The sequence below is a fragment of the Ascaphus truei genome, chromosome 5, assembly GCF_040206685.1.
Source record: "Ascaphus truei isolate aAscTru1 chromosome 5, aAscTru1.hap1, whole genome shotgun sequence".
In the NCBI taxonomy this organism is placed as follows: domain Eukaryota; kingdom Metazoa; phylum Chordata; class Amphibia; order Anura; family Ascaphidae; genus Ascaphus; species Ascaphus truei.
In genome coordinates this window covers 25,544,163-25,557,314 of record NC_134487.1, presented here as the reverse complement: position 1 = coordinate 25,557,314, position 13,152 = coordinate 25,544,163, and the positions used below count along the sequence as shown (strand labels likewise).

The 13,152-nt window shown below is 47.5% G+C and overlaps 1 protein-coding gene across 8 annotated transcripts in view; it reads left to right on the top strand.

The window, feature by feature from the left end:
• FRMD4A (FERM domain containing 4A) overlaps window positions 1-13,152 on the top strand; it is a 523,694-nt gene that overhangs the window by 375,466 nt on the left and 135,076 nt on the right. For all 8 annotated transcript variants that reach the window (XM_075599524.1, XM_075599522.1, XM_075599523.1 and 5 more), the window contains exon 5: window positions 1-48. This exon is cut by the window's left edge and continues 37 nt beyond it. In XM_075599524.1, coding sequence (XP_075455639.1) covers window positions 1-48 — 48 coding nt within the window. The remainder of the gene's footprint in view (window positions 49-13,152) is intronic.

Genomic DNA, 13,152 nt, shown 5'->3' with positions numbered 1-13,152 from the left:
GCGACCATAGAGTTATTCTTCTTGAATGCCAAGTCCTGTATATACAAGGTAAGGAAACCTGTGCCGACGTGCTGACGTGCTGACGCGATGACGTGCCGACGTGCTGACGTGCCGACGTGCTGACGTGCCGCCGTGCTGACGCGTTGCCGGGCTGACGCGCTGATGTGCTGCCGCCGGGCACACAATGATCGTAGGAAACAAAAGCTGAAGCCAGGTGTTTCCTCATAGAATTGAGAACAAATAGTGATGCTGCACACCTCAAAAATAGAAAAAACATGTCACTGTCACTTGAAAAAGACCACTAAGGTCGAAACGTCGTGTTGGCTCAATAAATGAGTATATTTTGCTTAAATCCGCAGTGCCCTTTGTTCCTTTATTCATCCTCATAGAATTCAGCATGAATCTGTAGGAGAGGGGCCTAGTGGTAAGAGCACTGCCTTTGATCAGGTGAACCCTGTTTGATTTCCAGTGTCCGCTCTGATTGGCTTAGATCAAGGGTGGGCAACTCCAATCCTATAGGGCTACAAACAGGTCAGGTTTTAAGGATACCCCTGTTTCAGCACAGGTGGCTCAATCAGTGGCTCAGTCTTTGACTGAGCCACCTGTGCTGAAGCAGGGGTATCCTTAAAACCTAACCTGTTGGTGGCCCTTGAGCACTGGCGTTGCCCACCTCTGGCCTAGATTCACTACGCTCCGTTAGCCTATTTGACGTGACCCAAGTTTGAAGTTTAACTTCACTAAAGCAAATAACGGGACATTAACCAGGTTTACGCCTGTAAAAAAAAAGAAATTCCCAACCATTATTGTAAATGAGGCGTGAATAAGCGCATTGCAGCCTAGATATTCATCCCATATTCACTAGGGGTTAAGGTTAACGCAGGGAAATAACGCTGCGTTATGTAAAGCAGCACTCCGGGTTACAGCTTATGGTTTTTTTGTTATCGTTTTGAAGCAGGGGGTTTCCGGAGCGGAACCCCATTCATTTCAGCTTTGGGGGACCCCTTGTGTCCCAAGATATTTACCTCCATAGGGGGACGCCAGTATCTCTACAGGTAGCAGCTCCGACAGGGCTTGTTGGGGCTAACAATGGCGGCTTTAACTGTCCCGTGTCTTGCAGGCCAATAGGAAGCCGTGACGTCATCTCTTGGATGCTTCCTATTGGCTCGTGTGTCGAGGGACATTTAAACATGGAGATGCCGGCGCCCCCTATAGAGGTAAGTATCTCGGGAAGCAGGGGTACCCAGAGCTGAAATTAATGCTGTTCATCACCTGAGACCCCCTGCCTCAATTCAAGACCTAAAGATTTTAATTGAAAGGCACATAAACTGCAGCCTGTAGGTTGGGTGACCAGATTTAAAAAACTAAAAACCGGGAAACATAAAAAAATATTTATAATACAGGCAGTCCTCGGTTATCCGACACAATGCGTTACTCAAAATGGCGTTGTAAAGCGAAACGTTGTAAAGCGAAACACGTTTTCCCATAGGAACACTGTTTAAATGAAAGGTTCCGTTCCTGAAGGCATTTTTAATGCTAAAATACACAAAATATTTTATGCAGGCAATAAGATATGCAGCACACATATAAATTATATAGTGTATATACTGTATTATATATATATAATATAACATAATAAATAATATATTATATAGTATAATATAATATTATATAGTATAATATTATATATATACGCTCTTACGACCCTTTGCAACGTTGTTTATGTGAATTTGTATATATATATATATATATACACACATACACAACGTTGCAAAGCGTCGTAAGAACGTTGGATAAGCCATTTTGGCGTTGTAAAAATGAACATAGGTATGCATTGCATAGCGTTGGATAAGCCATTCGTTGTAAAGCGAAGCTTTGTAAAACGAGAACTGCCTGTACAAATGACATCACCAATTGTGCCCCTCCCCTTTCTGTCTCTCAGCGTCTCTCTGCCCCCCCTATACACACACATGCACACTTTCTCCCCCATTCCTCCATTCTGTCCCCCCATCCCTCTATCTTTCCCCCCCCCCCATTTCCTTCATTTTCTCCCCCCCCCTTCCCTCAATTCTCTCTCCTTCCCCTTCCCTCCATTCTCTCTACACCCCTTTCCTCATCCCTCCATTTTCACCCTCCGCCCTCACCCCTCCCTCTCCTCCCTCCCCCCTATCCCCCTTCCCTCCCCCCTCTCCCACTTCCCTCCCTCCCCCCCTTCCCTCCCTCCCCCCCTTCCCTCCCCCCCTTCCCTCCCCCCTCTCCCCCTTCCCTCCCTCCCTCCCCCCTCTCCCCCTTCCCTCCCTCCCCCTCTCCCCCTTCCCTCCCTCCCCCTCTCCCCCTTCCCTCCCTCCCCCTCTCCCCCTTCCCTCCCTTCCCTCACCCCTTCTCTCCCTTCCGTCACCCCTTCCCTCCCCCACTTCCCTCCATTCTCTCCCTCCCCCCTCCCTCCATTCTCGCCCTTCCCTCCATTCTCTCCCTCCCCCCCTTCCCTCCATTCTCTCCCTCCCCCCCTTCCCTCCATTCTCTCCCTCCCCCCCCTTCCCTCCCTCCTCCCTCTCCCCCTTCCCTCCCTCCTCCCTCTCCCCCTTCCCTCCCTCCCTCCTTCTCTCCCTTCCCTCACCCCTTCTCTCCCTTCCCTCATCCCTTCCCTCCCCCACTTCCCTCCATTCTCTACCTCCCCCCTTCCCTCATTCTCTCCCTCCCCCTTCCCTCACCCCATCTCTCCCTTCCCTCACCCACTTCCCTCCATTCTCTACCTCCCCCCTTCCCTCCATTCTCTCCCTCCCCCCTTCCCTCCATTCTCTCCCTCCCCCCTTTCCTCCATTCTCTCCCTCCCCCCTTCCCTCCATTCTCTCCCTCCCCCTTCCCCCCATTCTCTCCCTCCCCCCTTCCCTCCATTCTCTCTCCCCCCCTTCCCTCCATTCTCTCCCTCCCCCCTTCCCTCCATTCTCTCTCTCCCCCCCCTTCTCTCTCTCCCCCCCTTCCCTCCATTCTCTCTCCCTCCCTTCAATTCTCCCCCCCTTCCCTCCATTCTCTCTCTCCCTTCCCTCCATTCTCTCTCCCTCCCTTCAATTCTCCCCCCTTCCCTCCATTCTCTCCCTCCCCCCCTTCCTTCCATTCTCTCCCTCCCCCCCTTCCTTCCATTCTCTCCCTCCCCTTCCCTCCATTCTCTCCCTTCCCCCCTTGCCTCCATTCTCTTCCCCCTTGCCTCCATTCTCTCCCTCCCCCCCTTCCCTTCTGCTCTTCTCCTACTCTCCTCCCCGCAGGCATCCTCCTGCTCTAACCCACTGATAACCCTGTGCTAAGAAGTTCATTTACAGACGTTATTTATACCTGGGGGGAAAATAATGGTGGTTCCTGTATTAGGTAATTTGCATTTTGGTAAATCTGGGTGTTTCCCTCCTCGTGCCTTAGGCTAAGGCCCGTTGCACGCGTCCACACGGCTGTCTTGCTTGCCGGCGGCGCGTGCAACTCACTGCACCGCAATCTGCGGTCTGCAGGAAACTTTTTTCGGAGCGGGGGGGGGGGGGGGGAGCGTGGCCAAACGGTTCGGGGGGGCGCGGCCAAACGGTTCGGGGGGGCGCGGCCATGACGTGGGGGGGCGCGGCCATAAAGTTTTCCCTCTTCCGTGTTTGAAACAATTTGCTCCCATTGGCTAGCACTAGCTGGCTTGCCATTGGTTGATGGGAGCCAGTCTATGATTGGCCCCTTCGCGTACCATGTGACGCGTCGCCGCACGGGAACACAATTCTCTGGTATCCCCTGCTGGCTGACGCGTCACAGTACGTCATCAGTTGGCAGTGAGGAGGGACTGGGACCGGATCGTGAGGTTAAACCGCAATGGTGAGTTGCGCTCACGCCGCCGCCCGCGCCACCGGGCGCAGCGGGTCCCAGCCCTTAGACCAAGGGTGCTCAACTCTAGTCCTCAATTCCACCCAACAGGACAGGTTTTCAGGATATCCCAGCTTCAGCACAGGCTGCTCAATCAGTCCCTGCTTCAGCACAGGCGGCTCAATCAGTCCCTGCTTCAGCACAGGCGGCTCAATCAGAGGCTCAGTCAAAGACTGAGCCTCTAATTGAACCACCTGTGCTGAAGCTGGGATATCCGGAAAACCTGACCTGTTGGGCATGGGCTTGAGGACTGGGCAGCAATAAGTAACTCTGGAGCAGGTACTTATTGTGAGAGATTCACTACATTCCGATAAGGCTGCCTGGCCTTAATCCCACAGTAACTGCTATTGCAGTCCCTGGCATGTAACACAGGGTGGCGCCCTGATACCTCTATCGCCTATCGGAGCTGTGTGAATGCTGGGCACTGTGCCCATAGGATCCTATGTACAGCGCTTTATAAGGGAACACATGGATTCATACTTCTGCTGCCAGAAATACCTGTAGTACAGGGGCTGCCAAATCCAGCCCTTAAGGGCCACCAACAGGCCAGGTTTTAAGGATATCCCTGCTTCAGCACAGGTAGCCCAGCCCGTGCCTCAATCAGTGTCGGCCACCCCTGCTGTAGGCGGTTGAGATCACATCAGGACATGGAAGGTTATGTCTGGCTGTCAGAAGCAATTGGTGAAGCACAGGAAACTTCCAAGCGTTATTTTAACGCATTAACCTGAGTTTGTACAGCAGGAAATGGTGATTAGTGCTACTTTATACGTCTTCAATGCGGGAGCGCCAGGAAAGCAAGGCACAGGGGAAGCAGTCACAGTAATTGCCTCATTATATTCAATAACAAAATGTTCTCTGATTAACTATATTTGGTTAAGACAATTCTTCTATGTCAGGGGCAGCCAACTCCAGTCCTCAAGGGTCACCTGCAGGTCAGGTTTTAAGGATATCACTGGTTCAGCACAGGTGGCTAAGTCAGTGGCTCCGTCTTCAAAGCAGGGATATCCTGAAAACCTGGCCTGTTGGTGGCCCTTGAGGGCTGGAGATGCCCGCCCCGGCTGCAGGGCGTCTCATAATATGACTTTTAAAGGTATAGTACCGCATGCTGTAATATAAAGCAGTGGGGAGTATGGCTGCCTATTTCCAACCCATGTGGAAAGGACATAGTCCATATATACACAATGTTATATAAGTTTGTTCTATGTGTCTTACATACATGTGCAGGACCGAAACGTTGCACTTTCAGTAAACGATTTTCATTATTGTAAGGCCTGTGAGTTCTGATATTTTCTTTACAATGTAACCCGGCTTTCTGTCTTTCTGAGTCTGCCAGGGCACATAACCCCCCGAGGAAGGTCACTTCGGGGACCGAAACGTCGGGCTCCTCCGTGTTATGGGTCAATAAACAGCCTCTATTTTGCATTCATTTTGTCTGGTGCAGATAATTAGACCATTCGGGTCTTTTCTTCAAGTTGAATATTTTTTTCCTATCTAGCACAGGCACCCTATAGCAGGGGAGCACAAACTTCCTGCTTTAAACAAAGTAGGTTGTTTGTGCATATAATTAGCTGTGTGGCTGTGCTTTAACATCAGGGAAATTAATTAGCAGATCTGTTCCTATGTGAGGTGCAGTTATATGGAATAGTTCAAGGAGAATATCTATTGGGTCTGTAGTGCCCAGCATTATCCACTAGAGGGCAGGCTTTCAACATAATTAACTGAAGAGACTGGTTTTCCTCTCCTGGCAGATAATATATTCTAGTACTGTAAATGCTGAACTACCCTCAAACCGCACAGAACACAAATACAGTACAGCAGAGGTACAACCCCATCAGGGCTGCACGATTGTGACCTACTTCACATGACCACAAATGACCACAGAGGTCACATGACCTCTGCCGCCGCGTTGCCATGGCGACGCAGGAAGGAAGCCGCCGGAGCCTAGGTAAGTAAAGGTTTACAGAGGCCCTGCAGGTCTCCCGGCACTTAATTTAAGTGCCTTCGGGAAGCGCGCAGGGCCTCTGTAAACCGCGCGCAAAGCCGGCAGTCTCGCGCCCCCCCAGTTTGCGCACTGTTGCTGTATAGTACAAGATGGGGAGAATCAACAGTAATAGTCACCAGTGGGGGGATTCGAAGCAGAATTATAACTGGGACCCCTAATTCACCGTATGTTATGATACTGAGAGCTCAGCAGGGGAACCTGGTTCAAGTCCAAGTGTCGGCTCCTTGTGACCTTGGTCAAGTCACTTTATCTCCCTGTGCCTCAGGCACCAAAAATTAGATTGTAAGCTCTATGGGGAGGGACCCGTTCCTGCAAAAGTCTATGTACAGCACGGCGTACAGCTCTATAAAGAGGGGGGTAATATATTATTATTATTATTATACCCACTTCAGTGGCTGATGCCCCGTTCAGCTCTGAAGTGGGTGCAATAACAGGTTAACAGTTTATTTACATTGATTGGGTCATTAATTTAATCTTACCATTGTTAAGCTGTTTTGCTGCATAGGCACATTATGGTAATTCCTGTGGAACAGTCTCACCGTGAGCTGGTTGCGTGTTCAAGCAATTGCTTTAGGGCTGTTATATAGTAAGTGCGGCCGTGCGTGCGCACGCGCGTGCCTGTTCGAAGGCGCGTGCACGTGCCGCGTGCTTTTCGTAAATATAGTGTGAGAGCTGTGAAGTGTGTGTGTGTGTGTGCGTGTGCGTGTGCGTGTGTGTGTAATTTATTATTTATTAAAAAAAAAACATTGGTAAAAATAAAATATTTATTACATTTGTGCAGACACACAAATACATACACACATTCACACATATACATACATACACATGCATACATATATACACACACACGCACATATACATACATTCAGCGCCGGTTGCGGCGCGAAAAGATGCTTTCCCCCATCTTCCCCGCTCCCTGTCGGCTCCCCGCTCCCCGCCGCGCGCGCGGCCCTTGTATATAAGGGCTGACTCACGTCAGCCAACTAAAATTCTGCGTGCGCGGCACTGTGGAACGTGCCTTATGCCTCATAGCTGCGTCTTGCTATAGAAGTGCTGACACAAGGACACAACTGTAGATATACATAAGCAGCGGTGGATTTCCCATTAGACTTGATAGGCCCCGGCCTAGGCCAGCAACATTTTGGGGCGGCAATTTTATACACAGAGGCCGCGCTCTGGGGCTTATTGGGCCTGATGGGAAGATCCTTACCTGCTTTCCGCCTCCGCCTTCTTTCTGCAGTGTCAAATGACGCTGCAAGGTGTGACGTCGCGTCGCGATTTCAAAGAACACGGAGGAGGCGGCGGCGGCACCAGGTCAGTGCCATGGGGCGGCAGATCTGGAAATCCGCCGCCTGCACATAAGTAATAGGATTGGCACAGCTTGGACTGTGATAAAGTGAGTTACCTAGGGTAACTTTTCCCAGTCACTTAAATACACCATGCAGCGCAGAACATTTGAAGAAGAAAGTTATACGGTCACGTAACAACTACATGGTCCGGAACATACCGTAGGTTTTGTTTCCAGAATCTATAGGGCTTCTAAATCAGTGGTGGCCAACTCCAGTCCTTAAGCACCAGCAACGGGTCAGGTTTTCAGGATATCCCTGCTTCAGCACAGGGTTGAGCCCTGATTGAGCCACCTGTGCTGAGGCTGGGGCTGATTGAGCCACCTGTGCTGAAGCAGGGGTATCCTGAAAACCTGACCTGTTGGTGGCCCTTTAGAACTAGAGTTGGCCACACCTGTTCTAGATGTTCACACTACAAACATTAGACACATGGGAACCTAGTCGGTAATATGCAGGTGAGCACATAAGATTACTTGTGATAGTTAGACAATTATAATAGCGGATCTTTTTCTACATCGCATTGCATTCCAATAGGAGTAGTTATGTCCGGGATGTGAACCAATTAGTGTACTACAAAAGGCCAGTCTCCCAGGCACGCTGGCCAAGCCTTCCCATTTATTAGGGGGGAGAGTTCTAGACAAATAGCTAAAAACTGTAACACGTTTGTACATTCTTCCTCCTAAAAATGCCCTTGACCCTGCAGAAGTCGGAGTGGAGGATGAACAGCTTTGCCCGGATTTCTCCGCAGGTCCCTCTGATAAGAGCGTACACATTCAGGGCGGTATGCTCCCAGGAGAGAGTGGGTGTGTGTCCTAACACAAAGCGGACAAGGTCACATCAGAACCGCGGCAGCGAGGCCTAACAATTAGAAGTATGCCAGAGTGATTCCTTGCCAAGAAGAAGTTCTCGTGCAGGCTGCGGACTATTGAAAATGACGTTCCTGTTGACTAAACACTATTGTCTCAGAAGGCAATGTTGCTTGGTACAGATAAGCAGCTTCCTGCCTCAAAGATCTCCCTAGCTTAAGGCTGCAGTATTAGCAGCCACTCAAATTGTTTTCCTACTTCTGTCATGTACAGGCTGTACCCACACTTATGCAGTCTTTCTGTTTCTTTAACACACCCTCATACGTGTTTCTTGATATAGAACACTGTGTGTTTATTGTCAGTGTTCTCAACCTTGTTGATTCAATGATGAGCGTTTATAAGTGATTTTCAAACCCCTTTGTTGATATTTATTTATAAAAATGTTTTACCAGGAAGTAATACATTGGGAGCTAACTCTCGTTTTCAAGTATGTCCTGGGCACAAAGTTATATTGACAAATACATAGTTACAAATACATAGTTACAATGAGTGTAAAGGGTTACACAGTACATTATATACAAGACATCGCATGCACAGTTAAAGATAATATATATTATAGGCGTATATAACCGTTACAGACCAGATTAAAATGTGAGACCGCTTTAGTTTTGAAAGAACTTAGACTGGTGGCGGATGTGAGAGTCTCCGGTAGATTGATCCAGTTTTGGGGTGCACGGAAGGAGAAGGAGGAACGGCCGGATACTTTGTTGAACCTTCGGACCATGAATAGTCTTTTGGAGTCAGATCTCAGGTGATAAGTGCTGCATGTGGTAGGGGTGGGGCGCTCGTTCAGATAGACGGGTAGCTTGCCCAGAAAGTATTTGAAGGCAAGACAGGAAAGGTGAACTTTGCGCCTGGACTCAAGTGATAACCAATCAAGTTCTTTGATCATTTCGCAGTGATGTGTGCTGTAGTTGCATTGGAGGACAAAGCAGCACATAGAGTTGTAGAGGGTATCAAGTTTGCTAAGGTGGGTTTGGGGTGCCGAGCCCTATACTATGTCCCCATAGTCTATAATTGGCATCAGCATCTGCTGTATGATACGCTTTCTGACCAGCAGGCTTAAGGAAGATTTGTTCCTATATAGTACACCTAATTTGGCATAGGTTTTTGATGTCAGGGTATCAAGGTGCATCCCAAATGTTAAATGAGAGCCAAACCATATGCCCAAATATTTGAAACTAGTAAACGGGGCCAGGATAGTATTAGGCCGCGTCCATAGTGGAAAGTGATAACTTCCGTACTCCGTCACGTGGCGTCGCACATCGAAATACAAGCTTGTTTGCATTGTGAAGTGCATAGCGCATGTTCTAGCGTGCGTGCACTATACGCATAGGCATTGGCATCATAGTGTTTGTTTCTGCGCGAGCATTGTAGCTCGCGCCATATCATGCACTATGGACGCAGCCTTAGAGTTGGTTCTGATCTGTAGGTCTTTCATTGGAAGCTTTAGAAATTTAGCCTTGGTCCCAAATACCATTGTTACAGTCTTGTCAGTGTTTAGAAACAGTTTGTTTTGGGAAATCCAATTTTCAAGTCTCAAAAAGTCAGATTGAAGTATGTGTTCAAGGTCGGAGAGACCATGGCTGCTTGCATATAAGATTGTGTCATCCGCAAACATGTGTATTGCAGCTCCCTTACAAGCTGTAGGAAGATCATTGATGAACACTGAGAAGAGTAGGGGCCCCAGAACAGAGCCTTGCGGGACGCCACAGGTGATATCCAGGGGGTTGGAGTTAGAGCCTGAGATGGATACATGTTGGGATCTACCTGATGGGTAGGAATGAAACCAGTTTAAAGCATGCTTCCCTGTTCCAGAGCACTGGAGTTTGTTTAGCAAGATAACATGATCAACAGTATCAAAAGCCTTTGCAAAATCTAGGAATATTGCACCAGTAAGTTGTCCCCGTTCCATTCCACACTGGATGACATTGCAAACTTTTAGCAGGGTAGTTACAGTTGAGTGTTTGGGACGAAAGCCAGATTGGAATTGGCTAGGGAAATTTGTCTTGGTATAGTAATCGCTTAATTGGGAGTGAACACATTTTCCCATGACTTTGGATATTATTGGGAGGAGAGAGATTGGCCTGTAGTTTGAGACAGTGTTTTTGTCCTCACTTTTGAAGATTGGGACAACTCTGGCAGTTTTTCAGGTCTTAGGGATATGGCCTGAAGACAAGATAGAGTTGATTAGGGAAGCAAGCTGTTTGACAATGGCTTGGGCACCAAGTTTTAGGAACTTTTTAATTTGAGGAGCGCGTGTGTAATCTCCTCTTCAGATAGTGGGACAAATCGAAAACTGTGGGCAGTGTTGGGAGAGGGTGGGGCTATAGAGGTACTCCCAGAATGAGGTTCCTGTATGTAGTTCGGGTTGCGTTTCGCTAAGAAGTTAGTAGCACACTCCACAAAGTAAGCATTGAATGCATTTGCAATGTCAGTGGCTTTTCCCAGGGTAATATCCTCCTTAATGATATTACATGGTTGTGGATGGCTGGAATATATTGTTGATAACCTTCCAGAAGTTAGCTGGATTTGATGTATTCTGATGAAAATTGTGAAAAATAGTGATAAAAGGGCGCTAACTACTTATAGTGTGATAATATAACGTGTAAATATACACAAGTGAAAAAAGTGAAATGAACAGTGTGCTCAATAAATAACCAAAATAATAAATGCTAAAATTGGTGACCCTGCTCAAACCCTCTGGTGGGACCTGTTTCACGGGTTCCAGAACGTATGATATATCTCAGACAATCCAGGAGGAGCACATATGGGAACATAAGAAGAAATAATACAGAATTTAAGTGCAGATGTATAGGTACAGAGATGTATGATGAGATGCAGTCTTGGCTCTGGTGGTAAGCCTACTTACAAGATGTCAATAATAAAAATGAGTTTTGCAGATAGGGCTGCTACCCAGTGGATGTTAATGATGTGTGGAACTCCCTCTAGGCTCGTCCCGTCAGCATGGTTGTGGTATATACGAGAGAGAGAGACAGCAAAACATAGCGCGATCTGATATAAAAATGGGTATATAAAATGTGCACTTACAATGTGCTAAAAACAATCAAGCATTTAACACAATAAATGTGTATGTATTGAGGTCACCGCAGCTCTCACCGCCTCCCCTTGGTAATCTGGAGCTCCTTCGCCTGCACTTTGAGATCCCAGCTTCACGCCGAGCTTCCTTCTGTGCGTGTGACGTCACGGCTCTGGGGGTAGGGGAAAACGCGTAGAGTGGTGTTTTGGACCAGTGGGCGATCCGTAGTTCCCCTACCCCCAGAGCCGTGACGTCACACGCACAGAAGGAAGCTCGGCGTGAAGCTGGGATCTCAAAGTGCAGGCGAAGGAGCATTTTTATTATTGACATCTTGTAAGTAGGCTTACCATCAGAGCCAAGACTGCATCTCATCATACATCTCTTTACCAATACATCTGCACTTAAATTCTGTATTATTTCTTCTTATGTTTCCCATATGTGCTCCTCCTGGATTGTCTGAGATATTTCTGATGAAAATTGTCAGAGTAATAATGTGCTTTTAAATCCTGGTTTGCCTTGTGCACATATTCCACAGGCATCTGTAGTTATTAAGATCCTTAGTCCGCGCGTTTAGTGCCAGCGGGTGGCGACGCGAGGGGATGGGTGACGTAACCCATCGCCGCTAGCGAAAGTTATATTTTGCTTTGCGGCGGCGCGGGCTTATTGGCATTGGATTTGTTCAGGGGCTGTCACATGAGGCGATAGCCCATGAAAAATCAAATATTGCCAGTTTCCAAAGTACGCAACGCGACGTCGCTCCGTCGCATTGTCGCCGTCGTGCTCACTATAAATGAATAATAAACTATACCGTTCTGTGGCTAACGAAATGCTTTTATTTGTGCGAGTTTTCGAGATACACTGATCTCTTCTTCCAGCGATGTTACAATGAATGAAGCCAAAAAAGGGTTTTAACTTTAAAACGGTGCATCCTGGAATGTGATCTGTGATTGAAGTCTATCCCTCCCCCCTGTGCAGTATGCTGTTTTATGACTTGATGTGTTAAATTGTCCCTGAATGTTAGTGGGGGGGGGGTGTGTGTGTGTGTGTGTGTGTGTGTGTGTGTGTGTGTGTGTGTGTGTGTGTGTGTGTGTGTGTGTGTGTGTGTGTGTGTGTGTGTGTGTACAAATTGGTGAAGAGCCCACAGTGTATACAGCGCTTTACAAAAGGTGTGTGTGAAGTGGGAGTGTATATAAATGGTGTGGGTAGGTGTGGAAATGTAAGAGACTGTGGCATAATTAAAAATGTATACAAATTTATGCAACTGTTCGGAACATTTAGCGATGGCCTAAACCAAGACCGAAGTTTTATGAGTCACTACTGACATGAGAGAACTCTCTTCCCATGAGTGCTAAAGGCCATGTCCATACATACTGCGCTATATATATATGCACACACAGCTGTCTCTTACATATACAAATACTCTATGTAATTCCATCCCTATATACCAATAGGGACCACATAGTATCTACACACACTTTTAGTTATGCCACAGCCTACAGCCTTAATAGGATGTAACCTCTTCACTGCCGCTGCTTCTCATCTACAAACTAATGCAACGCTGACGGTGAAAGGGTTAAAACAACCCGGGATGCAAGTATATCTTGAGGCTTGAGATATGTGTGTATGTATATCTTTATATAGCGCTATCCATTTATATAGAGCTTCTCAGCAGTACTACACGTGACATAATATAACACATAGGGGGAATAACCGCTTCAGACATAAACACATTAGGAGTCTCTGCCCCAAAGAGCTTACAATCTAAGTGGTGTGAACTTACAGAGACAGTGGGAGGGTGTTGTAGTAAGTGTGTCTGCAAGGGGTCACGGTCGTTGTATGAGATGTATAGTACCAGCCAGCAGAGCTACCCATATGCTTTGTTAAAGAGGTGCGTTTTAAGATGCGTTTTAAAAGTGGATAACCAACAACATTGATGAATAGGTGCAGGTTTGCCTTTGGGATTTTTTTTTAACTAAGAGACTTAGAATATTTTAAGTGGCTGTTAATTAAATC